General features: G+C 33.9%; 1 protein-coding gene across 6 annotated transcripts in view; it reads right to left on the minus strand.

The window, feature by feature from the left end:
• Positions 1 to 1,032: 1,032 nt before the first annotated feature.
• The window catches only part of CUL1 (cullin 1), an 84,196-nt gene continuing 58,023 nt past the window's right edge, over positions 1,033 to 27,205 (minus strand). For all 6 annotated transcript variants that reach the window (XM_074267602.1, XM_074267601.1, XM_074267603.1 and 3 more), the window contains exons 9-22: positions 21,220 to 21,350; positions 15,985 to 16,092; positions 15,800 to 15,906; positions 14,702 to 14,750; positions 14,296 to 14,427; positions 11,634 to 11,751; positions 10,847 to 10,923; positions 8,999 to 9,130; positions 6,989 to 7,081; positions 4,870 to 4,917; positions 4,705 to 4,787; positions 3,066 to 3,171; positions 2,397 to 2,510; positions 1,033 to 1,581 (exon numbers count right to left, since the gene is read on the minus strand). In XM_074267602.1, coding sequence (XP_074123703.1) covers positions 1,501 to 1,581; positions 2,397 to 2,510; positions 3,066 to 3,171; positions 4,705 to 4,787; positions 4,870 to 4,917; positions 6,989 to 7,081; positions 8,999 to 9,130; positions 10,847 to 10,923; positions 11,634 to 11,751; positions 14,296 to 14,427; positions 14,702 to 14,750; positions 15,800 to 15,906; positions 15,985 to 16,092; positions 21,220 to 21,350 — 1,379 coding nt within the window. In that variant the 3' untranslated portion in view covers positions 1,033 to 1,500. The remainder of the gene's footprint in view (positions 1,582 to 2,396; positions 2,511 to 3,065; positions 3,172 to 4,704; positions 4,788 to 4,869; positions 4,918 to 6,988; positions 7,082 to 8,998; positions 9,131 to 10,846; positions 10,924 to 11,633; positions 11,752 to 14,295; positions 14,428 to 14,701; positions 14,751 to 15,799; positions 15,907 to 15,984; positions 16,093 to 21,219; positions 21,351 to 27,205) is intronic.

The raw sequence follows: 27,205 nt of genomic DNA on the forward strand, positions 1-27,205 counted from the left end.
ACACTGGAACCTGAAATGGAACCTTCTTAGTTTCTTACTTTATATGAATTCAATGATAGGAACAGCAAAAAGAAAAAGAAATAAAAACAATTTTGTTTTAAGTACAGATCAATGGTTTTACTGATCTGTGAAAGCAGAAATCCCTCTACCAAGACAGAACATCGCTTATTCTGCCACTAAGGGCTAGATCATTTGCATGAGATTACAAAGTCAGCATGTCTTCTGGATTCAAGCCTGCTCTTGAGCTATGGAGTCTCCTTGTTAAAATTTCAATTGGCTTTTTCCAGGCTCTTCAGGGGAGTGGGAGAATACTCTTTTAATCCTGACTCTCCATCTAGTCCTTTAACTCAAAGCTAGCTGATACCACCATAAAAATAACTTACAAAATGTCATTACGTTATCACCATCTGATTCTCTCAATTCTGGGTCAGAGAGGAAGAGTAGTTATCTGTTAGTAGATGAGTAAACTGAAGGTCAGAGACAAGATTTGCCTATAGAAAACTTAGAATCCCATATTCAAAGCAGACCTGCAGAAGAACAAGCAGATTAAGTTGTTTTGTTTTTTTTTTTCCTTTTAGGCTACAAAAGGGAAGGGAAAAGCAAAGTCAGGCTGGGAATGGGAAATGTGGTCACATGGGAGATAGTCCAGACTTATAATGTGGATAAATCAATGTGCACATAATGAAGATTTGAGAGACATCAGCTAATCTGATGTTGGAAACTTATTTGGGAACAAGTGAAATTTACTCAGGAGAGACTGAGCTCAATACTCATTTATCAAGACAGCATTGGGACTGGAGGGGTAAGGCAGAAAAGAAATGGAAATGCCTTGGAAATAAATCTTAATAAAGCAATGACTATTGTGGCCTGGATCAAAATATTAAATTTTTAGTCCACAGGATGTAACCTTTTTCACCCAGCAGAAGAACACTAGAAGGAAAGAGAATAAGATTGTTAAATTTTGCATAATCATTATACTTTTTATTTACATATAGAAAGTAGTGAAACTTAAAACAACAAACCAAATGCGACTTGTACAGAAATCTTTTAATTTGTTTTTATTTTCACACATTAAAAAATGAAACACACTATACAAATGGTTGTTCATAGCAGATTACACATGGGTCCATTCAGACTCGCTCTCAAAGTGCTGCCAACATTATAAAGGCTGCCTATGAAGACAGCTGTTAATCATATATAGCCAATGTATTGATTTAAATGCAGTAGCATGCAACCCTCAGCATCGAAGGTTTGAATCCTCTCTGTTCTTAAATTAGGTTAGATGGCATCGGTGTCCATATTTACATCCTTGAAATGTATCGATCCTGAGCAGTTCCAATGTAAATCTGAGCCACCTGGCTGATGGGGGTCTTGGTCTCAGGTTTGACAAGGGAGGTCCGCATGGCAGCGGCCTGGCTGCGAGGAAATTCAGTTGTTTCCATAGTTTCCATTATGTGATTATTTGCTGAGTGTCGCACAGTCAGACAACTGCTAAAAAGGTTAAGCCAAGTAACTGTAGGTGTCCTTTTCACCATCGACACGCTCCAAGTATTCTTTCTCAATGAGAATGTCAATGCATTTCTGTATATTTGTTTTTTCATAAGGAAGGAGGGAGAAAAAAATCCATGTATTTATTCAATACAAAGAATCAAAGTCAAGTAAGCTACTGCTGCCAAGAGAATCAAAGTCACAAAGTTTAGGTTAATTCTGCAATTTAGATAAGTTTCGAGCTCAATGACTACAGATTTCCAACCTGCTTAGGTCACAGGGAGAATACCTGGCTGAGGTGTGAGCACTTGTTCTATTCCACTTTTAGCTCAGATAAATCTTATAAGCTTAACTCTCACCCCAGGGTTCTTTTCTGTTGCCTTTTATTTAAACTGTTCTTTCACTACTCGAAGAAGGCAAACTTTCTCATGTGGTTATAAGCAACCAGGATTTGGGCAAAAGAAATCTTTCCTCTTCAAGAAGCCAAGTTCTTTTGAGAAGGGTCTTTTCTGGGTTTCAAGATCCAAATCATTTATCAAATTATTTCTTGGATACAGGCATGACTGATCTTAGAAGAGGAAGTAAAATTGATCTTTTGCTCAGATAAGTGACTTATGGCAATTACTATTATAATACCTCCCAAAGGGAGATATGGTATCAAAGGTTCAGAAAGATGTACATGGAATAGTCTACTGAAATAAAAAATACAAAGCAACAGGTGATGTTTTGAAAAGAAACACCTAGTGCTGCTACAGAATCTAATAACTACCAAGGAATCACTGTCATTGTTCTAGCAGTTTTAGAATTATGACAGTAGCCAACTCTTGTCTTCTCCAACCCATCAATTCTTACCAATTTGTTTTCTTTAATAATTAAACACTGCTATAATGGAGCTATTTTTATTTTACCTTAATCACTGGCACCCGAGGTTTGAATCTTGAGGACAACTGAGTTAATACTTCTCCAAGCAATTGCTGGTGTTTCAGAACCTTTCTCATTTTCATAATCCGCACAATAGCAGCCTACAGAAACAAGTAGGAACAAAAGATATTCATAATATCAGTTACTAAAAAGTAAGAAAACAATAAGAAAAAAAGGCTAGAATCTCATCTAAATAATACACATTCTTTGAGCTTCTGAAGTTTGATTTGCAATAGCATTCATAACTACACTGGCACCAATGACTAGTGAAGATCTGATCTACCTGGAAAATCACCTCAACTCTCACAACTCAAATTCTAATTCAAGTGAACATTAAAATGTAAAAGGCTATTTGTTTTTGATATCTAGATCAATTACTTCTCTGACTCAAAACTATAAAAAGGGAACACACATGTAATTCAAATAACAAAAAAACTAATGAAACTAGTCTTTTAAAAAAAATCATTATATATAGTCAAAGCTGTTTCCAAATTAAGAAAAATTCTCTTCTCATATCAAAACATAGCCAATTAAAAAGAAGCACCCAAAGAGGATTAAAGTACTGAATATCTCTGATAAAAAAGCAGTCTTCTAAGTATTAACCTACTAATCAACAATATAAACAATGCAAAAACTCATTTAAACAGCTAAGTCACCTGAATCAGTAGTTTCCGGTCTTCCTCTATATTTTTGTGTGTGGTTTCTTGTTCTTGTTTCTGTTCTGTCTTCATTGGCACATTGATGTTAACCCTCAATTTCTTACTATCAAGAAAATAAAACAGAGTGATATCAATCTCATTTTAAAATATCAAAACCTCAAATGGTAAGAGTATTTTCACTTTGCAATATTTGAAGAGAAACACTCTTGGGTTCCAAGAAGTACTGTTAGAAATATGTTTAAGGAATTACCAAAGCAGAAGATGCAGAAGATAGAGAGTTCAAATCTTTTTTTTTTTTTTTTGGTTGCTTATTTTCATTTGATAATAGAAAGGCAATTATTATAATCCGAGTTTCATTTATATGGATAATTACAGCTAGGTAGTTAGCATTCAAGCAACTAAATAAAAATGGTGAATTGATTTGAAATGAAGTAACCAAAGAACAATTGTTATGTAAACAAATCTGAAATCATAATAACTGAAGGATGCTGCACTTAACAGAAACAAATCATGAAATGCCATTCTTGTGCACTCCATAGCCTATCAGAATTGTCTGTCTCTGGGAAACTGAGGACTATTAAGCATCATGACTTAGCTCTAAACTATCCTATCTTAAAGATACTGGGCACCAACTAATTTCAAAAATTCAAAATAAATCATTTATGAGACTCTCTTGCCTACCATGAGAACAGCTAATAAAAATGAAAATCCAACAATAATAGCAAATCATAAAATTTCCGAGTTGAAAAGGACTTTTTAGGTCATTATTTCAATTCCTTGTTCAGCATAGGAATTCTCTCATATCATACCTCATATTCCTAACAAGTAGTCACCTTGATTCTCCTCAAATGCCTCAATTCAAATAAAGTCAATGTGGAGAATATGGTTCTTATAGGATTATTAAAATATCAAGTGAAAACCATGCATAAGTATTAAAAAAGTTTCTAAGTATATCAACTTATACCTACTCAACAGTTTATACTATATATACTAAATAATTCTCTTGTTCTTTCTACCAAAACTTATTATATTTTCACAATCTTTATTCATAAGTTAGCAAACAGAAATATGGAAATGTTGTGATGTATTAAGACTTTTTCATATGATAAAAGATTCCAATTTATTTCTTAAAATATAGTAAATATAAGTAGCATCCTTCTGGGGGCTTTTTACGACAAGGAGGACCACTAAAAAGACCCCTACTACTACTGAGGAAGCAGAGGTACAGAGGCACTTAGTGCCCAAGGTCAGATTGGTAACCAATGATACATTGTATATTAGAGAAATTGGTGAGAATGTTGTCCTAATTCCTTGCACAATCAGAATATAATTTATTGGACTGTTAACATGAGATTGTAGATAAGGTGATCTTCAATTCTTGTGTAAGAAAAAATACAAAAGGAAAATTTCCAAAATCCTGTAATTCCAGAAAGAAGCACTTTTTTCATCCAGGAGTGAGAGGAGAGTTCTCTAGACTAGAGATAAGATTATTTTAATCATATCTTGGGGGCACTCACTTTTTAATAGGGGAAAATTGTCTAAAATATTTCATACAAGACTTAAATTTAAAACTTTAGGAAAAAAAATAAGGTCATCATCAATCATTCTTCTTTTAACTATGTTAGATTTTCCTTACTTTTTATAACCAAGGAATAATTTTATTAAGGTATCTGGCTTCAATTCCACCTCATCAACATTTGCATTTTCATCTTCCAAAACCTATAAGAAAACAACAATTACTATGTATTTAATAAAATGATTTCATCTAACAATGTAAAAAATAAAAATTAAGAGGTCATACCAATAACTTTGACTTCAATAAAATCTGTAGAACCTGTGCCAAAATATCCTATTACAAAGAAAAAAAATGAGTTAACCCAGGTAGAGTTTTCTTTGAAAGAATAATAAAAGGCATAAGTGAAATATTTATATGCAAAATTGAAAGACTATAACCAGATACCAAAAGAAATACAAATACAAACATACAAGTAAATACCAGAGCTCTAAACCTTAAGACTGAGAGACATCAAAAAATTAAAGTTACAATCTCAAGTGGTTCCATGAAACTTAGTAAAAGATGTTATTTCTGAAGAGTTAGCTACAGACAACCATGGCTCTTTACTGCCAATGTATAGATATCCTACAATTTGGAGTACCATGATCACTAAACTTTTACCTCCTTGTTTAGATTCAAATCATACAGTAGATAAAATGTCTCCTGGATGATTATATAACATACCAAAAAAAGGTATGGTGCACAAAGAGTACTATCATTCATTTTAGTAGAAAATGTAACCTAGTACTTGGGAATATAGCCTACAGAAAATATCAACTTAATATGGCAATATGCAGCAAAATAGAGATAAACAGGCATCTATCATTATTTGCACACTACTGACAAAGATCACAGCCCCTTTGCACCTTAGAATTGTAATTCATCACCTATCACTTATGGGGATGAGTCTCTCCAAACAGCTAGCATGGTCTTCAGGAAACCCTGAAAAACCTCCAAACCCCAGGTGAATAATGCTATATATCACAATAAGGGACCACGGTAAGATTTTTAACTTCAGTAGATGACTTTAAAAAACGGACTGGTGATTTCAGTGCTGGAGCAGCCTTTAATGTGAACATTCCTTCCACAGATGCAGAGGCTCCAAGAAGCTTGATGATGATGGCTAACATGTTACTAAATCCCTGATCCCATTAGTGACGAACAAGGAGTTGAATTCACCAAGCCTTCCTTTCCACTCCCTTTCTCTCCTCATGGCATGTCTCTCTGGCATCTCTGAGGAAGCCCCTGAGCTATAGTGGCTCCTATTACCAGCCTGTTGGGCAGTTCAAGCTTTCCCCTTATCTTTCAACCTTTTGCCCTATCCACGCTGTGATCCAGCTCTGCCCTGGCTGATGTGACATTTTAACGCCTGTCTTTGCACTGGCTGACCCCCCCCTACTTTTTCATCCCTTCCTTCTGCTTCCCCTGAATTTCCCTCGTTTACTAAGTTTAATGCCTGCTACTCATATTAGCATATAAGCTCCTAGGGGAGGGGACTGACTACTTTTACCTTTCCTTGCAAGTCTAGTGTTTTAGGGTCTGGCACATAGTTAAATGTCAAAAAAATTTACATAAAATATACAGATATAAACAAATACAATTAAAAAATAAATAAAATTCTATACATACATGAACATTAAAGAAGATAAAAAACATAAGTACATGAAATAATAGGAATAATGTGTATTTCAGTTAAAAAGAAAGGGGTTAGTTCAAATACTCCACATTAAAAACTCATTCAGTTCTGGAGGGAAGTAATATTACAGGATTTAGCCAAACTTAAAACAGTTTTCCTCCCCCTTCTTTTTTAGACTACCAATTTTCCCAAATAGAAAGAGAAATAAAGGAATAAAACAACATGTACAACAGAAGGGAATTTATTAAACAAAAGAAATACAAGAGACAATGTGCTTTAGAAAAAGCCTGTGGGATGGGTGGCGGTGGTGGTGTGTTGTGAGAGGGGACAAAGGGAGGGAGGAGAGAGAGAAAACCTTGAAGTTAAGTATTCTTCTAACCATCTTGCTGAGATTGGCAGTCCAATGGCTACCCTCCCCCATCCCCTGCTGATACCAATAATCATTCAAAGATTTAACCTGCTCTGCTTTTGTGATCAGAGCTGGTTTGTAACTTCCTTGGCAGCCAGGAGACCATTGTAGTTGTACCAGATTCAGTGTGGACCCCAAGTAGCTTTCTGCCTACTGCAGCTCAGAATTTCTAACATCAAGTAATACACCAGCCTCAGCCTTCTATAGTAGCAGGATTTACAGATACATACCACACTACCTAACTTACACTTTTCCCATATTATCTACAACAAAGAAACCAATATATTCTTAGGATTTCAATTGGGGAAAAAGAACAATACCATTTTTATTTGAGTGCTGTCTGTTAGCTGCTGTACAGTGTAGGCATCTTCTGTATTGTATTGCAATAGGATTGCCATCTGGAATGTAGATGCCTTTGAAGTATCAACAAAACAACAGAAAGAGAAGCAATTTTAATTCTTATCAAAAATATGAAGTGCAAGTTCAAAGAACTAATGATTTTAAGTTGAGTCAGAAATGGTTAATCAGAAAAAATATTTTACAGTGCAATGATAAGAACAAAAGCAAACAAATTATGTCTAAATGACATAAAAACCATTACAATGCAATTTTTGGTGACAAAGTCTCTTTTATAGACATTTCAATGACTTTTTACAACAAATATCCTAAATAATCTATTTTCCTAAGATATATATATATATGTATATATATATATGAAAGAAATGCATTTTGCGGCCATTTTCATTTATTTATTTATTTATAAACAAAAATAACATTGCTCCTTTTTCTATAGCTACGACAATAAATTACAAGTAATAAATTATTCAGGAATCTGATTTTCCCCACATCAACTGTTAAATTTATTACAAAGAGCCTTAAGATAGATTACTTAAGATTTTTTAAAAAAGCAAACTATAAAGAATGATGAACTAATGGGGCTGTGACTGTCATGGGAGGTTGTCCCTTGTTAATGAATGACAGACATCATCACATCATGGGAATAAACTCTTTAGGTGCTAAATGCCTGTTCCCTGCAGTCCCAGGGAGTAAGGCACACACTGTTCACAACATTCCCAAGGTAGTCCAAAAATGGAAAAAAATGAAGAAACTACAATTGTTAACATGTTTTCCAAGGATGATATGAACTATTATTAGGTCCCGTTAATGCAGAGCAGAAAAAAACGTTTCACTGAGGACTAAATTAAAGTTAAAATCCTAATACTCCTTAATTTCCTGTCATAAAAAATAATTATATTATCACTTTAAAAACATACTCCTGTAAAATTTATACTACGAATTGTTATAGAAAATGTAATATTTATACTACGAACTGTTACAGAAAAGAATCAGAGCAACAAAGGGTTAACAAGAGGTGGTCTTTTTTTTTTTTTTTTTTTGGCTGAGGCAATTGGGTTTCAGTGACTTGCCCAGGGTCATAAAGCTAGGGAATGTCTGAGGCCACATTTGAACTCAGATTCTCCTAACTTCAGGGCTGGTGCTTGATCCATTGCACCACCTAGCTGCCCCCTGGTCCTTTCCTTCTACATAGTCTCCTCTTCCCATTTACAACATGAAAGAAGCTGTAAGTTGACCTCACACACAAGAAGGGAAAAAGGCAAATCATTAGTCTTATATTGGTTCTTGGCTATAGTCAGAGAGCCAAGTAAGCATTTGTATTATTTACCATAGGGGAAAAAAAAGTTTAGAATTATGAGAAATAGTCACTGGAATATTTGACATTCAATGTGGACAGAATGACACTTCTATGTCTTTTTGGGAGGAAGAGTGAAGCAATATTAAATGATGTATAATGGGGCAGCTAGGTGACACAGTGGATAGAGCACCAGCTCTGAAGTCAGGAGGACCTGAATTCAAATCTGGTCTTAGACACTTAACACTTCCTAGCTGTGTGACCCATGGCAAGTCACTTAACCCCAATTCCTCAGGGTGGGGGTGGGGGGAGAGAAGCTAAATGATATATAACATTATAAATGATTTATTCCATACAAAAGGCCATATTAGAAGTTATTCCTTAGAATAGAGCTAGCCAAGAGGCTCTAATGTAATAATTTTCCCAGATTAAGTATTTGCCAAAATCATTCTATGCATCTATGCACCAAAAATAACACAATAGTTCTGTATCCGCTTCTTTTGTGATACTTCCAATTCATAAGAAGAAAATATTTATTTTGAAATCCACCTTATAGGAATAATTTAAACACTATTAGGTATTCATGCAAATCAGTTTTATATGTCCCTTATATGCAATCTCACTATGAACATGTTTAATATTTTTATCTGCATTTCCACAATGCAAACTTTATTCTTACCTGCAAGGTATATCTGTTTTTAAAACAATTGGTTACCAATTCCCCTTTTGATAGCTGATATAACCAAGTCAATTTTCTGCCACTATGGCGACTAGCATAAAAAGCAGTAAAACGCTGATAACTGCGTTCCAACTATACAAAAAAAAAAAAAAAAAGAAAGAAAGAAAGAAAGAAAAAGGCATTTTAAATCAAAGGTAAGTATTTGTCATTAAATTTTACTGAAAGTATTTCTAAATATGGAGAAAATATGAAACTGAAGTACAAGTATGCTGGTGATCCATGTGTGTGGGTTTTGTTGGATTCATAAGGTAATCACTTAAAAAATACAAAACACATGAAATTAAACACTAATTTTTACTCTAGTGATCAGGAAAAGCTTCATGGAAAGGGTAGCAAATAATGTGGGCTTTGAAGGATTTAGAAATGATTGACATGCAGAAGAACCATGTGGAACATTGTGAACAAAGAGAGATGGGAAAGGGCAAGCTAAGATTAGGGAACAGCAAATTCCATTTTGTTCACACACAGGCTAAACTGCAGGTATACCATTCCTGCCGGCCCATCCTCCACAAATACCAAGGGAGATATTCTTAAAGCACAGGTCTGACTAGGTAAACCTCTCCTCTCTTGTTCAAGTTCAAACAGCTTAGACCATATTTGGTCTAACAATATATTATCCCTCATACACTTTCATGTTTTAATCAAACTACTATAGCAACTACTCCTTCTTGTACACATTTCACATCCTGTTCTGTGTCTTTTGTGGCACGGTGGCTCCCATAATTGGTCTCCATTTTCACCTTAGCTCCTTAGAATTTCTAACACTCTTAACAGTTCATACATGCTCTTTTCTCTACCTATAAAAACCCTTTCTTGGTCTTCCTCATTCATTTGTCACTCCATAGCTGACATTCCTTTGTATTCAAGTCTCTATCTTGTAGATACTATTTACAAATATTTTATTTCCTCATATTTTAGTAGAAATAGGAAGTAAAACTATTTTGCTATTGGTTTTTGGAACTTAATAAATTGGTGAATATCTAATGAATGGGACTTGTACTTCTGAATCAAAAATGGCAGGCAGAGCTGTCTCCTGACCAATAGAAAAGTACATTTGCCTGGAATTTTGCAAATTCTAATAAAAAAAAGCTTTAGACTGAAAAGGGTAAGGGAAGACATTGCTGACTAATTTATGCCATGTAGAAAAGCACAAATAAAAATAGTAGTACCATCCAGAGGTTGGATACTTTGATAGATAGGCCTTTGATCTCAAAGAAGTGGATATTCCCCCTAATGTTAAGTCCCAAGACACATATGCCTTTTCCTCCTATATGATTTTTGTCCTTGTCCAACTCCAAGTCCCACACAAGGGTCCACCCAATATTCTGAGGGCCTTTGGGGTAATATTGTGGTTATCACTCATATTTATTTACAGCAAGGCCAAATCACCTTTTTGTCATACATTTCTCCACACATTTATACAGCATTTTGTGTAATCATTCCCTGGTGATATGCTGCAACCTTCAGGGCACTACTCTTCAGTGTCTTGGGTAATCCTCAATTAACTTCTTTGAAAACTGGTATTGACCAAAGTACTGCCATATATAAGAAACACATTTCCTATGAAGATACTTTGTCAAATTGATCCCTCCTTATCCAAACATACAACCCTCTGTCAATACTGTCCCTATTAAAAAGCCTTGCTATGACTTCTTTGTTAAAATATCCACTTTGATGGATTTCTAAGATTTTAAGAGGATTCAACGTGGCAGGAAGTAGAATATTTTATGTCTAAGGTATCAACATTTTAAGTTAGTTTTTATTATCTTCACCAACATGAATAAATACCTCTGAAGGCAAGGCAAATGTACAAGACTGCTGAAAAGGCCATGATCCAGAACTCAGGACTTGAATACTGAAATCCACTAAAAAAAGAAAAGAAAAAGACCAATAAACACTTCTATAGGCATTAGAAACTGTTACTCTGTATTCAGAAGGAATTGTTCTTTTTTTTCTAAAAAAAAAAAAAAAGAAAAGAAAAAAAAATTTCTGGACAAAACTAGCTAAACACCATGGTGAAATTCAAATCCTATTTTCTTTTTTATATTGAAAAAAAAAAGTGGTAACTACAGTCAAAAATCCAGTTTTATTCTAGAGAAACTTCATTTTCCTTTCCAAATAGCAAAAACTTTCATGTTTGCGTCTCTTATGTATCACTCTCTAAGAATAAAGAGGAGACTCTGGTTTCTCAGTAGATGAGTATTCATATGGATTAAAAGGAGAATGAATGAGAATAAATACAGTATGAAAGATAAGACTATCACTGCCTCAGGAATCCCAGGTCTATCTGTATATATTACCCGTCTCACTGTTGGACTTTTGACAAGTGAGCTGCCTGAATTTCAGTTTTAGTTCTGTCTTGCCAACTTCCAGGGTTTGGATGGTGGTAAAGTGACTGGTCCCAGATAACTGGGAGCTACTTTCCTTAAATATTTTTTCCTTAGGAAGCTCCTCTGAAAAGTAATGTTAGTACTTCAGTAATATCCATATTAAGTATTTTTATACTTCTTGCGTTAATCAAAATAAAAAGAGCTCAATTCTCTAAGAGAACCAGACCTTTAAAAGAACTACTTACAGTCCAGGGGTTCTGAATTTGTGAGGTGCTTTTTGAACTGTTCATTCAAGTCTTTGCTCACACCAATGTCTTGAAACATCCGCTGAAGCTTGGATGTATATTCAAAACCACAAGCTTGCTGAAATATATTTCAAAGCAATTTCAATATAAAAGATAAATTTCCTTAATGATAAAGCAAAATATACATACTTTCTTAGAAATCAATTCATAAGCACTATGCATACCACTAATATGAAACTAGAAATAAAAATGGTGTCATTTAAGTATATGCTAATTACTATTCATTTTACAAATTTAAATGAAATTGCATAAATGATTTTAAAAGTTTTAATTAAAATTCATTACTTGATACTCAACAGTAAATTGCAGTAAATTATTACATATGTAAAAATGATACATAATCTTCAATTTAAAACATTCCTTAAGCTGAATATATTTAAGCCACTTGGTTGAAGATTTTAGAGAATATAACTATTATGTTTTAACAATATTTTTGTAACAAAGTGCACTCCAATTTAAGATGACAGGAACATAGCTCTCTTATAAAACTAGTCTTTTCCTTACTTGCAGGACAATACAAAGGGGAAAACTCCCAGCTTCAAGAATTTTCCTGGAGACATTAGGGGCAGGGATGTTCTATTAATGTTCTATTAGTCATATTGGTCACCCTCATCCATCCCTGTTGTCTTTCCAAGAGCCCCAGAAAACATTTATTTCACTTTCTACTGATAGCATTTGCAGCTTTCAACCAGGGTTTCTTGACTCTCTGCTCCAGGGTAGAACGGAACAGATTTTTCCATTCATCACTGGCCCCTGAAACAAAGACCCAGACATTCTGAAATCTGTTAAGGGCTTTTTCTGCTAATAATTTGTAAGAAAAACAGATGAACACAAAAAAGCTACCTAAGTCTCACACTTACCAAACTTTTCATGACCCTACATGGCAATGTCACATATAGATGCTAATGGTCTTTGGGTACACAAAAGGAAAAAAAAAGTAAGATCCATCTGTGCTTTCAGTTCAAACTGATTGACTTAGGAATTACATTATGAAAGCTGTATTGGCCTTGTGGGATAAAGAACTGAACAAGGCATAAGAACAGAGGGTAGAAAGTAAATAAAAATATCAGAAAGGAATTTAAGATGATGCCTCCTAGACAAGCAACTAGTCCTGGGTAACAGCAGGGGTGCTGAGGGAAAGGAGGAATAAGAGGAGGGTACGCCCTGCCTTTTCTCACTTCACTCTATTCCTATTCCAAGGAAGGAAATAATGGTACAGAGGATGGTTTGTGTCAGTAATAAACTTAAAAAAGAAGGATACACAGAGAATATTTTGTCTCCTATGATATTAAAGACAAATTATTTTATTTTATCAGAGTTGGGTGTAGAGGGAGAAGTTGCCACACATGGCAAATAATACTAAACTACTTTATTATCCACTGTGCAAAGCATTTAATTTTATTTGTCCTTTAACTACTTATCTGAAAGCTTCAAAATGGTCTACTATTCTGATTCTGATTCCCAAGACTGTGATTAAAAAAAAAAAAAACACAAACCATCTAAATTTTCACCTTCCAAATTTTATTATTTTACTGATTTAGGGGATCTTTGCTTTCCTTTTATTAATCTACCTAGTCTCTGATGCTATGAAAATCACTTCAGGTCAATCATTTTATTTACCCTTCGATTTCCTTAGCCACATAATGTGTTAGGCAGCTGGTAGTGTAGTTAGTATCTGGAGTCAAGAAGGCCTCAGTTTGCTCCTGGCTATGTGACCCAGAGAAATTATTTAATCTCTGGCTCAATTTCCTTATCTGTAAAGTGGGGATAATAAGAACACCTACCCCAGAGCATTGACAGGAGGATCCAGCTCTTCTTAACACAGAGTAAACACAATATGAATACTAATTATTATTGTTCTTATTTACTTTAAGTCAATTAATTAGAACTGCATACAATATGCTAAATATGGATGGTTTAAAATATCATCTTGGAAAGATGTCCAGCACACTAGGTTATCTGCTGGAAATGATTTCTAGATCATCACAATGAATTCTAGATTACTTCATGGGTTGTGATAAATATTTTTGGGGATGAATTAGATTTCTCTAAATACACCATTAAAAGGGCCTTTTTTTTTTTTTTTTTTTTTTTTTTTTTTTAAATGGACCACAAAACTTATTTAAGGGACTATAGCTGGTGGGTGGGAGGGAAGAACAAAATAAAGTGGGTAGAAACATTAGAAAACAGCACTGGCTCAAATATAGCAGCAGTAGAAAGACACAGAAAGGGAAGGAGAACATTAAAAGAAAGGGGGATACACAATGTGAATAGGTGTATTCAGGGGATATAGAGTAGACAAATTTGGTCAGATAAAACAGGTCTTGAATACCAAAAATTAGGAACCCTAAGCTCTTCCCTGTAGGCAATGGGGAACCATAGAAAGTTCTGGGGGAAAGGAGTCATGGTGACAGAGGTTAGATTAGAATCTATTCATATAATGCAAAAACATAATTCTTAAGACTTACATAAGCTCCCATTACCCCCAGTTACTTGCTTAGCTAGTTTCACACGTCAGGCATTAACACCTTTAATAAAGGTTTCAAAATCAAAACAAAAATCCCTGAGAAAATGAGATTTGGAAAGGAAAAGAGACACTGACCTTTAGTTTAGAGATCATACTGGCCTCAGCATCATCACTTGCACTGTTCTGGTGCACGAGTCTTTTTGCCAACATTTTAGCATAGAATTTCTGAAATACATCTTTATCCTCAATGTATTTGAAGACAACCATCTGTCAAAATATTAGGAGACACCATTTATATATTGGCTGGCCAAAAAAAAATCTGGGGTTAGTGCTTTTAAGAGTTAAGGCAACATATTTCAATGAAATGCTAAAAATCTCTATATAATCTTTCAAGTAAATATTTTAGAATAAATTTCCCAAACCACATTGAGTTGGCTCAGTGTTGATTAGCTTCCCATTTTATGTAAACCCCAATAACAAAGGTATTTAATAAAGTCAATAATCAAGATAAACTAAGAGTCCTCTTTCTTAAGCACCTTACCACTTGATTAAGTGTATCTTCTAGTTCTGCTTCTTCTGGGTTTTTAGAGCTGAAATAAATCAAAAAGGGGTCATGAACTAAATATAGTCTTACAAAAGTTATATATTAAAACTAAGAGAAAAAAATTAAGTAAAAACCTAGCAGTTTGGAAAGACTAGAAATTAACATTTCTGAGTAATAAGTGGATTCAAAATGCTCATTTGAGTAAATATAAAGGCACACCTTTATTCTAAAATCAAATACCTTTTCTCCCTTCTAGCTGTTTCTTAGTTCTACTTTAAAAATCACTCTGAAGTCACTTAGTAGACTAAAGCAATAATTTAGGCAAGAAGTAACAAGCACCTGAAGCAGGATGACATCTGTGTGAAGGGGCAGAAGGATTCAGCAAATGACTAGGCACGTGGGACATGGAGAACGTAGGACACCAATGTGGGAACAACAGTGGGACCCTCAGACACCTGACAGGCACAGCCAGTTTTAGAAGATAAGTGTTTGGGGTTTAAAACTAAAGAGTACTGTTTTTGATAAGTAGAATGTGAGATACATGAGAAACATCCAATATGGAATTTCTAATTAAGTTCAGAATAATGACAGAAACTTGGTATACAACATATAAATGCTGATGACAAATATTCACATTTCATAATATTTTTATGGGAAAAAAGGTCTTTTCAGACAATCCCATGAGTCCCATTTCTACTACATACTGATACCACAGTGATGTGATGTGATGATACCACATCAAAAAATCCACACATGTCAGAGCAGATTCTTTTTCCATCGACTCTTTTAAAAACACTAAGCCAGGGGCAGCTAGATGGTGTAGTGGATAAAGCATCAGCCCTAAAGTCAGGAGGACCTGAATTCAAATCTGGCCTTGGACCCTTAACACATCTTAGCTGTGTGACCGTAGGCAAATCACTTAACCCCAATTGCCCACCTCCTTCTAAAAAAAAGGAAAGAAATGTGACACCATTAAAAAAACTTCCATTTCAGTTTCTCCAGAAAAAAAAACAAAACAAAACAAAACAAAACAAAAAACAACAACAACAAGAACAGCAAAAAACCAAAAAACAATCCATTAAGCCATCTAAGTACCTTTTCTTCAACAAGGAATCACAGTATCGGGCCAACAACTCAGGAGATTTACTTGATGACTGTGCCATTTTGGTTACTGCATTGTTGTTTATAAATCGACCACAAGCCTGTGAATTATACAAAACAAGAGTTTAAGAAAACTCAACATCAAAAGATGGTGTCAGTTATAACATATGCATACTTACTTTATCAAGTGCAGCTACAAAGCCAGCATCATTGTTGAATGCTGACATTACTAATGCATTATATTTCTTATGAACATCCAACACTGTCTGTACATACATTTTGGGGTCCTAAAGAGAGAAAAAAACAAAAGAAGGTAATTACTGGATGGCAAAGTTGTTAACTTAATTTTTTTTTTTTTTAATATTAGTTGAAATACATAAATCATTCAGTTCAGATTACCCTTTGGGGGACAATTAAGAAGAGAGATCAGAAAATACAACTAGTCTTTTCTTTGGAGTTAAACAGGATATTGGAGAGGAATAGAAAAGCAATTAACACGTGTTAAATGCCATTTTCACTTCATTTAAAAACCAAAGTCTAATATTAGAAATGAATACACTAGGTAGTCAAATTATTTAAAATATGAAGAATCTTATTAAAAGAACTATCCACTGAACAACTAGATTCTGATTATCTCAATGCTTAAGTAAAGACCAAATATCATCTTGTCATCTAAGGACTCAATTATTCTAGTAGAGTTAAGAAAAATAAACTGAGGAGTTAGAGGAGTTCAATGGCAGCAGAAGTAGTTAGGAAAGGTTTCTTGATAGGAATGAACAGAACTTGTATGGACTGAAGGAAAAATGAAGAAACTAGATTATTGAAGAAGCAAAACATGGGTATAAAAATGCACATGTTGTATTCATGTGCTAGTAAAAGAGATGATTTCCATTTTATTTATTTAAAATTTTCTCCTAGTTACATATTTTTACATTAGTTTTTAAGAATTTAAAGTTATGGATTCTCTCTTTTATCTCAATCCACAATTAAGAGAAACCACAAATGAAGTCATGTAAAACATTTCCATAAAAGCTGGGAAAGAAATTATAGATCTCCTATCCTAATGTCTCTCTCATTTTCCTCAAGAAAAATTAAATTTATAAGAAAGAATGCTTCAATCTATAGAGAGTTTCTTCTCTACGTATAGAAAGGATTTTTCATTGTAAGTCCTTCAGAATAGTCATGGATGACTATACTACCCAGAACAGTAAAATCATGTATACCTGGACATCCCAGAACATTGCTGTTACTTTACATACAACACACAATTCTTTTTTGTTTATGGAGGACTATCCAGGATTTTTTTTTTTCTCTGAGAGCATCTTGTTCATCATTGCCCAGAGAATAATTATTTCCTAATTGGTGAGCATCTCCTCAATTTCCAATTTTATTCCATTATCCTATTTAACTCCAAAGTAGAGAGCTTCTATGAATATTTTTGATACATAAGTCATTCCTTCCCCTGTCTCCTTTTTTTCCTGAATCTCTTTTGGTATTCATGTCTAGTATTGGTGTTGTTAGGTCAAAGGATATGCATGAATTTATAGCCCCTTAGGCATGTCTTTTTATTATTTATCAACTGGGCATGGCTCTTTATTTTACTTTAAGAAAGGGGAGAGGGACAGACAATAGAGCGCCTTCAACATCAGATTATACCGTCACTAAGGGATTCTAGGTTAATTTTCCTAATGTACAGTTCTAACTATTTTGACAGCTGTTTGAAGGATGGACTGAAAAAAGAATAGGGAATGGAAGAAAGAGAAGGACCAATTTGATGGTGGCAAGTTTGATTAGAGAAGAGAGGGCAAATGAGAGATACTATGATGGGTGGAGTAAACAGGAAAAGATGACTTGAACCTGTGTATATGGGAGAAGGATGTTGGCACCTACAGAAATAAGAAAAGTGAAAGAAAGGTCAAATTATGGATGGTAAGTGCTAGTTCAGCTTTGGACATGCAGATTTTCAGGTATTAACAGGATATGTAAGTAGAAATGTTTGGCAGGTAGCTAAAGATGCAGACCTGGAGAAAAGTGAGAGGATGTACTAAAGTGAGAAAAGAATTGAGTAACATACCTATGGTACTACCAGAACAATAACATATTTTAAGGCAAAAACCTGACAAGATCTGGTATCTAGCTGAATAAACATTGACAGAAATAAACCTGGAAGGTGATTGGGGGAAAATGAATTCAATTTTATAATGCTAGGACTGAGACGCCAAGAATTGTCAATATGGAAATATCTAGAACACATTGACAATTGAGGATACAAGGCAAATACAATGATAAGACAGGAGATTCTAAGACAGAAAAAGAACTAAGGAGACTGAATGTAAATCAACATATGCTAAGTTCACTTAAAAAAAATCTCTCCCATGGTTTTTCCATTTTGCTCTGATTTTTCTCTCCCAACATGATTCATAAAGCAATGTGTATTAAAAATAAATTTACTAGGAAAAAAGAGACAGGAGCTATCAGAATATAAACGATAAGTTTAAATGAATTTGAAATGAAGAATTTTCTATAGAAGAGCATGGTTAGAGAAACACTGACTTCTAGAATAGTAAAAGGAATCCCTAAGGGGAAAAAACCCTGAATAAACTACGAGAACTGTCTGAGAGAGAGAAATGCCAAAACAATATATTGTCAAAGCAGTAAAGTGAAGAGTGAAGTTCAAGGAGAGGTATCAAAATAAAAAAAAGACAATGAGCACTATAGAAATGTCAGGGAATACAGCAATAAGGAGGGAAACAAAATGGTGCATTAAAGATTACAAAGGATCAATAAAAATAAAAAGAGCATCCTTTAGTGTACAATGAATGTGAAAGTAATTAAGTTAGTGTGAATTACTATCTGACTAAGATATGGTAACAAATTATTTTCCTGGAGTTTTGGAAACCTAATCAAGAAAGCTTTACATTAGAAAGAAAAGGGCAAGAATTAAAGTACATACTCATAGCTTAGACCATTCAAGAGTTTTAAGCCAACAAAACCATGGGGAGTAGCAATATTGTACGTAGGATAGTAGTACAGCTATCTGCCCAGACTTCTGCAGCACAGAAAATTCAAAAATTCAAGAATTAAGTCAACAACAAAATGGACAAATACAAGGCAAGTCAGATCATAACATAAGGAGATTGCTAATATACATGGTTACCTGGCTGGATTTGACACACACAACAATATCATTTGAACTGTCTCCTTTTCACTGACATAGCTACCAAACTGGTCTGAGTTCTAGGTCTCACATGTATGCTGAGCTCACCTTCACCACCGTCTCCACAGACATCTTTCTAGACCATTATCACATCCACTCTGAAATTTACATCTCCCCAGTATCCCACACAGAAGAGGTCTTCTGAAGAAAATACCATATCAATTCACGTCAGCTACAGAAATTCATCATTTCTCTGTGCAGGATGCTCTTTCCACATATAATTGCTCCCCTTCCTGTTTTCCACTACCATTTTCAGCTTTTTATCTATTTTCTCCCACATTAGGTTAGATGTTTTTAAAGATAAGGTTATAAGACCACCATTTCTTATTTGGTCTCCAAAGGAGGGCAAGGACTGCCTTTGGCTTTATTTTGTCTCCTCATTTAAATGCTTACTGACTGACCTCTAAGAATGTTGGCTAGAGGGCTCTGGCAAGCCAGTCTCTCAGGTTCCCAAGATACCTCTTCTAACATTGGGTTACAGAATGGGTATAAATTATATATTGGTAGAGGAAATTATCAGGAACTCAGGAGTTCCTGAAACCAATGAAACCATAGGACCAGAGGTCCTTCAGCCCAAACCAAAGACACTAAAACAAAATATCAACTGCAATTCTGAGAGAATCCCATTCACTTACAGCTGGAGTAACTGAGTAGGTCACATATAAAAAGGGTTGTTGAAAAATTGTCTTTCAGAACTAAAGAATATAAATGTATTTGCTACACTTGGATAAATGAGAATGTTTTCCTTAATTATTTTGCTTTTGTTTTTGAGTCAACAAGAGTTATCATCTGGTAGATTTCCTTAAAAGACAAATGATTTTATTGGGAAACATTTTTTTTTTGACAGTTCAAATTTCAAATAAAAAAAGCTAATTTCATTTTTAAGGGTATGTGAAATCAGACAGACAACAATATTCACACATATAAAGCAGTGTGTAGACGGATACAAAACAAAGACAATAATGAAATAGAAGAAAACGTGGTGAGTTTTTTCACAGGCCTTTACCCTCACCTCCCAATTTCATAGATAAAATCCTAGAAAAAGTTGCCTTTACTTTTCTTCCCAATACCTCTCAGTCTCCTGCAATTTCTCTTCTAATTTTATCATTTGAATGAAACTACTCTCTTAAATGACCAACTATATCTTTAACTGCTCTTTCTCCCTTTCTAAAGTTTCTGCATTATGTGACACTAATCCTTTCTAGGTTTTCCACATTGCCCTTGTTTTATAGTTCTCCTTCTACAACTTCAAACATGAGTGAATAATTACAAAGTTCAAGGATGTGCAACAACATAAAACCTTCTCCTCAATATTATATCCAGATAATCTGGAAACAACAAAAATTCTTGGTCAAAACGACCTTTTATCATCTCTGAAGATATCTCTTAATCACCTACAGAATAATCTTATATGATAGATACAAATGACAATTATTCAATACAGAATAAATACTCATATCAAAGTTTAAAAACCAATGGCTTCTCAGTGATTAGTGGCAATTATACCACCATGTAATTATGTGGTTCTTTGGGGGTTTTTCTTATTTTCCTGGATATTTATGAAATCTGCTTTCCCCCCTCTGATTTAAAGACTCAATATGAAAATAGTAAATGAGATCCAAAACTAAAAATCATTAAGTATATAAATGCAAATACTATTTTATCTGAGAATTGACAAATATAAAAATGTGCAAATTGTTATAAAATCATAACCAAAGAAAATGCCATCTGCATCCAGAGAGAAAACTTTGGATACTCAAAATAGATCAAAATACAGTATTTTCACCCTTTTACTTTTGATTTGTATACTCTTTTCTTTCTTGTGTTTTTTTCCCCCTTTTGGTCTGATTTTTTTCGCGCAAAATGCAAGTATGGAAATATATTTAAAAGAATTGCATATATTTAATCTATATCAGATTGCTTGTTATCTTGGGAGGGAATTGATAAGGGATAGATGAAGAAAAATTTGGAACACAAAGTCTTACAAAAATGAATGTTGAAAACAATTTTTAGATGTATTTGGAAAGAGAAGATACTATTGAAGAAAAAAAAAAATTATAACCAAAGGGATTCCTCATATGAAAACGGAACGTGTGTGTCAAAGTTCTAGTAAAAACTAACCAAAGAAAATTTAAAAAATGGAAAAATGCAACTAGCATGTACAATATTTTGGCAAATTGTCTCAAATATTACTTACATTTAAAGCAGCTTCTCCACATTTTTCAATTGCAGCTAGACCCTGATTATGAATATGTGTTTCCAAAAGTTTTTTCAATTCTCCAAGGCCATCCTGAATTCGAGATACAAGATTATACATGCGTCCCAAATCTAAAAGAAAAGGAGAATTATTTCTAGAAACATTTGTCAAAATGAATTACTTTTCTGAGAATTCTGCATCAAGTTTATTGTACTAAAAAGGGAATTTCTTTTCTTTGATTAAAAAAAGGCTCAAAAAAGGGCTTCATAATGAAAATACTTGATTACATTTACAAACTTACTTCATCTTTTAATTACTGATTTATATAATTCAGAATTTAAGCTGTCATCTTCTACTACCCCTAAAGAAAATATTCTTCAACTTTCCCCATGTATAAGATGTTATTGCTTCTTCAGCTTCTACTCAAATTCTTTAACACTGTTCTACTTATGTAGATACGCAACAATAATAATTAAAGCAAAAGGATTAAACAACCTTAAAATTCTCCAAAATTCTTAATATATACAACTTTAGACATTTACTTCAGAAAAGTTCATTTAGTTTTGTTATTTTACAACAATCATAAAGAATACTAGGTCTTGGGACTTGGAGTAAACTCCAAGGAAAATTTATTTCTTTATATATTTAGAGAGTATTAAAACTATGCTTTTGTATACAGAAAAATTAAACTAAATGTTGACCAAAATTAGACCCTAAAGAATCTCTGCTCCCTTCTTTGTAGATGAAGGATTACAAGTATTGAACTATTAAATAAAAATTAAGATTTGACTGACATATTAGTTTTCTAAAGAGAAAAGGAAATAAAGTTGTCTGCAACAATGGAGGGAAGGGAGATGAGCCATACAGGACACCTGCAAATATAAATTGCCTCTAAGCTCCAACTCAAACCTTTTTTTAAAAAAATTCTGATCATATTTATCGAACAGACAAAACAAGCAAAACAACACAATGAACCCCATAAACAAGTTGTACTTTCTATGCGAGAAAGATGAGTATTTTACATGTTATACAGTTTTTGCCGCTACTAGTGTAGCTGGAGCATTTGTTTCACTTGGATTTCCTTCTGTTATGAAATATTCCATAAATGATTATTGTAGGAGAAAAATCTTATGACTGAATCTAGATGCTGGAGACAAACAAGAAGCATTCCCAGAGACTGTGTAGCCAGTATTCTTTAGTGCATTGAAGCTTTTAACAAAATTGCACTGGTTATAATAAATTTAGGTATGTATACTTATATAGCAAATAGTTAATGATCTACAATATTTATGACTTACTAAATTTTTACATGTGCAACTGTAATTTGTTGCAAACCTCTAAAAATGTCTATTTAATTATCTATGGCCAACCCATGAATAAACAAGTTATAAAACTCATGCATGTCATGGGATGAATATATTAGAAAATAAAGATGATATGAAAGTAAAATGTATTAACAAAAACCTAATGCACTTGTATATTAGAAATCTATTTTTAAAAAATGAAGATACATAAAATCAAAGTATTTGTAACCCATACAAATTCTTCTCTAATACTTAAAATCGAGGACTTATATTTTAGAGGAAATGAAGCTCTGTCATAAATACCTTTGAAAAGCAATGAGTGAAAAGAGTGCTTAAATAAGATACAGTTAATTTCTGAGAATGAGACATAAATAATACTTCAAAGAACATCAAAAATTAAATCAACCGCTAATCAATGGAACAAAGCCATTGCATATGAGAGCATGCAAGATGAATACAAATACAAAATAAAAGAAAAATAAAAGTACAGAATTATATAATAGATATTAATACGTAAAGAAAAGCCTTTAACATGAACATTCAGTATTAAAAGTTATAGTTGATTACAGACCAATAATCAATTGAAAATGACTTGTTTTTCATTAATGATTTGCCTAAAGTAGACCTGCTGTATTCCAAATTACTGACTTCCTATATTTACTTCTTATATCTTTCATTCATGTCATCAATGACTTTTCATTTTCAACTTCTTCCTCACTTTTATTCTTTACTTTCCCTATAATTTCTTCTTCAAATTCAAATAACTTTTGGTGCCACTCATATAACGTTCATTTAAAAAAATTTAATAGCTTTCTATTTTCAAAATATATGCAAAGGTGGACTTTCAGCATTCACCTGCAAAATCTTGTGTTCCAAATTTTTCTCTCCCTTTCCCCCACGCAGCATATAATCTAATATAGGTTTAACATGTGCAATTTCTTTCATACATATTTCTACAATTATTGTGCTGCACAGAAAAACTGGATCAAAAAGGAAAAATGAGAGAGAAAACAAAAAGCAAGCAAACAACAAAAGAAGAAAAATGTTATGTTGTGTTCCACACTCAGTTCTCAGTCTCTCGGTGTAGATGGCTTTCTTCATCATAAGATTATTGGAACTGCTCTCAATCATCTCATTGTTGGAAAGAGCCACGTCCATCAGAATTGAACATCATATAATCTGTGCCTGCCATGTATAATGATCTCCTGGTTCTGCTCATTTCACTCAGCATTAGTTCATGTAGGTCTCTCCAGGCCTCTCTGAAGTCATCTTGCTGATTTGTTTCTTATGAAACAAGAATATTCCATAACATTCATATACCATAACTTATTCAGCCATTCTCCAGTTGATGGGTATCCATTCAGTTTCCAGTTTCTAGGCACTACAAAGAGGGCTGCCACAAACATTTTTGCACATGTGGGTCCCTTTCCCTCCTTTAAGATCTCTCTGGGATATAAGCCCAGCAGAAACACTGATGGGTCAAAGGGAATGCACAGTTTGATAACTTCTTGGGCAGTTCCAAATTGCTCTCCACAATGGTTGGATCAGTTTACAACTCCACCAACAATGTCACATAACATTCTCAAATTATTAATTATTAACTTCTGAATTTTTTAATGACATAAAAATGCTGAATCCTTTCATTTCCCCCAAGTCAAAGGAACTACACCCTAACTTGGTAATGGGGAGGTTGTAGGAGGATTATAGATTTAGAGCTGAAAGGAACCTAGGTGATCTAATCTTATCCCCTCATGTAAAGAAACTAAGATCTAGAGTTGTTAAATGACTTGCTTGAGGGTCACAAAGCTAATCAGTGGAAGACATGGGATATAGAGTCAGGCGATCTTGCCTTCAAACACAGGACTTCTCTCACTATATTCCTATTCCTCAGAATAAAAGATGTTTGGGATAAAACACGAACAAACTGAGGAAATCAAATTTATTTTTTAACAAAGTTATCCAAAACACTGTGCATCTATGCAAAAATTTCTATTTAATATTTTAAAGAGAAAATGTGAAGTAAAACTTTTTTCACAGAATATCTCTTCATATCATACAAAACCTCAATGCAAATATTGACATACTTATGCAAAAAAAAGATGGGAGCCCAAGGATGGTTGGATCTATGCAGACTGGAAGAAATCTACATGGTTAGTGGAGGGGATTACGTTGATTTCAGAGAAGCTTTATGTCCTTTCCCTTTTATCTCCACTCCAAGTTGATAATATGGGGTGTTCAAAGCTCCCTGGCAAGATATATAATGCTGAGAAAAAGAAGTATTGTGGAAATTGCAGAGCACAGGCTATAAATGGCTAGTAAAGTACATGATGAGCAACAGTGTTACTTAAAGTGGACCAATAACAGCTTATTCTGAGCAGAAGACATAATCTTATCTGTGAAAAAGGAAAATTAATTTGACGGTAGTGTGAAGGGTGAATTGGAAGAGGTTTGAGGTTTGTACAAAAGACAAATGAGTAAAGCTTGGATGAGGAGGGGACAGTTGGGAAGAGAAAGAATGAACTATAACTGAGAACTATCTGGAGTCAGTTCAACAAAATTCAATTAAATAAACATTTATTAAGTATCTATTACATTCAAAGCACTAGGGAAACAAAGACAAAAAGTTTCAAACTGTTATGAAGCATATATTCCATGGGCAGAAATGTATCTTGCAGAGGAGATTCAAGCTATAATCAGATGAGAGAAAGAGTACTATCAAATAGAAAGGAGGATACATAGTTTACCTATCTAAAGAAGGTAGATAAGCAAATTGAAATTTAGAAATGAGGTAGGAAAACAGTAGGAGCTTCAGCTTGGAAAAATGGTTAAAAAAACAAACAAACCCTAATATGGTAAATTTGAGAAACTGCTAGAAATCAGGGTTATTAATGCACTGTTGCTGAAACTGTAAAATGTTACAATCATTTTGGAAAAATTTGGAACAAGTTATACCAAACTCTTTAAACCAGCTGCCTATGCCACAATGAGGTCTCTTCAACATACTGATCAAATAAAGAGGAATGTATGTAAAAATATTCATAACCATTTTTCTTGTTTTAGCGATGGACTGCAAAGTAAAGATATGCTCATCAATTGAGGAACTGAATAAACAAGAAGTATATAAATGTAATAAAAAGGAGATTTTCTGAGTAACCTGTGAAGATTTTTATGTTGGAATGCAGTCAAGTGAGCATAAACAAAAGAAAAATTTACTCAAAACAACATTGTACAGAAGAACTGACAAAATATTTAAGAATCCAAATCAATAGAATGACCAATGATGAAATGTGTTTTCCACCACCTCTTGAAAGAGAGATAATGGACTCAAGGTACAGAATGCCACAGATTTTTAAACATAGTTAATATAGAAATCTTAATGACACGACAAAGCATGTTTGTTGTTTTCTTCTAAGTTGTGAGGTAGAGAAGTGGGAGGAAGAAAAATGCTTCCATTAAATAAGTTTTAAAAATAAAACAAACTATGGCACCTATGAGTGTGTATAGATGGGAATCACACAAAATTCAAACTCTAGCTTAGTAGTCTACTTTGGCTGGTATTTAATTGTGCTAAGGAGTTTGCCAAAGGAAGCTAGAAAGACAATAGATTGGTTTCAGATTGTGAAGAGTCAAGCTGAAAAGTTTGTATTTTATTCTGGATACTGTAAGGAGTTGAAAGGTTTTGCACAGGGAAATGACATGTTAGTTCCTGTAACTAAGGAAGATGATACTGGCAACCATATGAATGATAAAGTAGTGAAGCGAGAGACCTAAGGCAGAGATCAATGAGGATTACAGTTTTAGAGCTAGAAGGGCCTTTTGAGACTCCATCTAGTCTAATCCCTAAGTCGCAAAGATAAGATGACTTGATCAAAGTCATACAGTAACATAACAAGTAGTTGAATCAGGGTTTGAATTCAGATCTATGTTAGCTCTATGGTTTTCAGGAGACATTTATAAGGCAAGAGATGACCATGTGAATGGAAAGGAGAAAATGAGAAATTTGATAGTGTTCAGTAACTGAATAAATGTAAGGAATGAGAAAGGAAGAAGAGCACAGATAACTCTGAAAGTGTTCCTAAATAACTAGGATAGTAGTAGAACTAACTTTGGGGAAAAGATGAGTTTAGCTTTAGACACAAATTGGAGGGTTTTCTCAGGCAATTGATATGGGAATATCCATCAAGAAGCTGATCTGGTTCTATAGATCAGCAAGTTATCTGTATTAAAATGATTACAGAATCCATAGGAATGAATGGGAGTGACCACATAAAGAAAGGAAGAAACTGAAAATTCTGGGGAACCTTCACTTAATTCAGGAGATAGATGTTGATCCAGCGAAAAAGCCTGAGAAGGACAAACCAAATTTGAGTTAAAGAGATCCAAAACTGTACCAGACCTAAAACTATATTAACTTATTTAGTACTGGCTAAAAAAGAGAGTGGTAGATCAATGAAACAGGGTTAGGTTCACAAGACACAAGAGTCCAATGACTATAAAAATGTAGTGTTTGCTAAACCCAAAGACCCCAGCTTCTGGGATAAGAACACACTATTTGACAAAAATTGCTGAGAAAATTGGAAAATAGTATGGCAAACACTAGACAATGATCAACACCTAACACCCTATATATTAAGGCTGAAATGGGTTCATGATTTAGACATAGCGATACGATAAGCAAATTA

This window comes from Sminthopsis crassicaudata, chromosome 5 (genome assembly GCF_048593235.1).
Source record: "Sminthopsis crassicaudata isolate SCR6 chromosome 5, ASM4859323v1, whole genome shotgun sequence".
Classification (NCBI taxonomy): domain Eukaryota; kingdom Metazoa; phylum Chordata; class Mammalia; order Dasyuromorphia; family Dasyuridae; genus Sminthopsis; species Sminthopsis crassicaudata.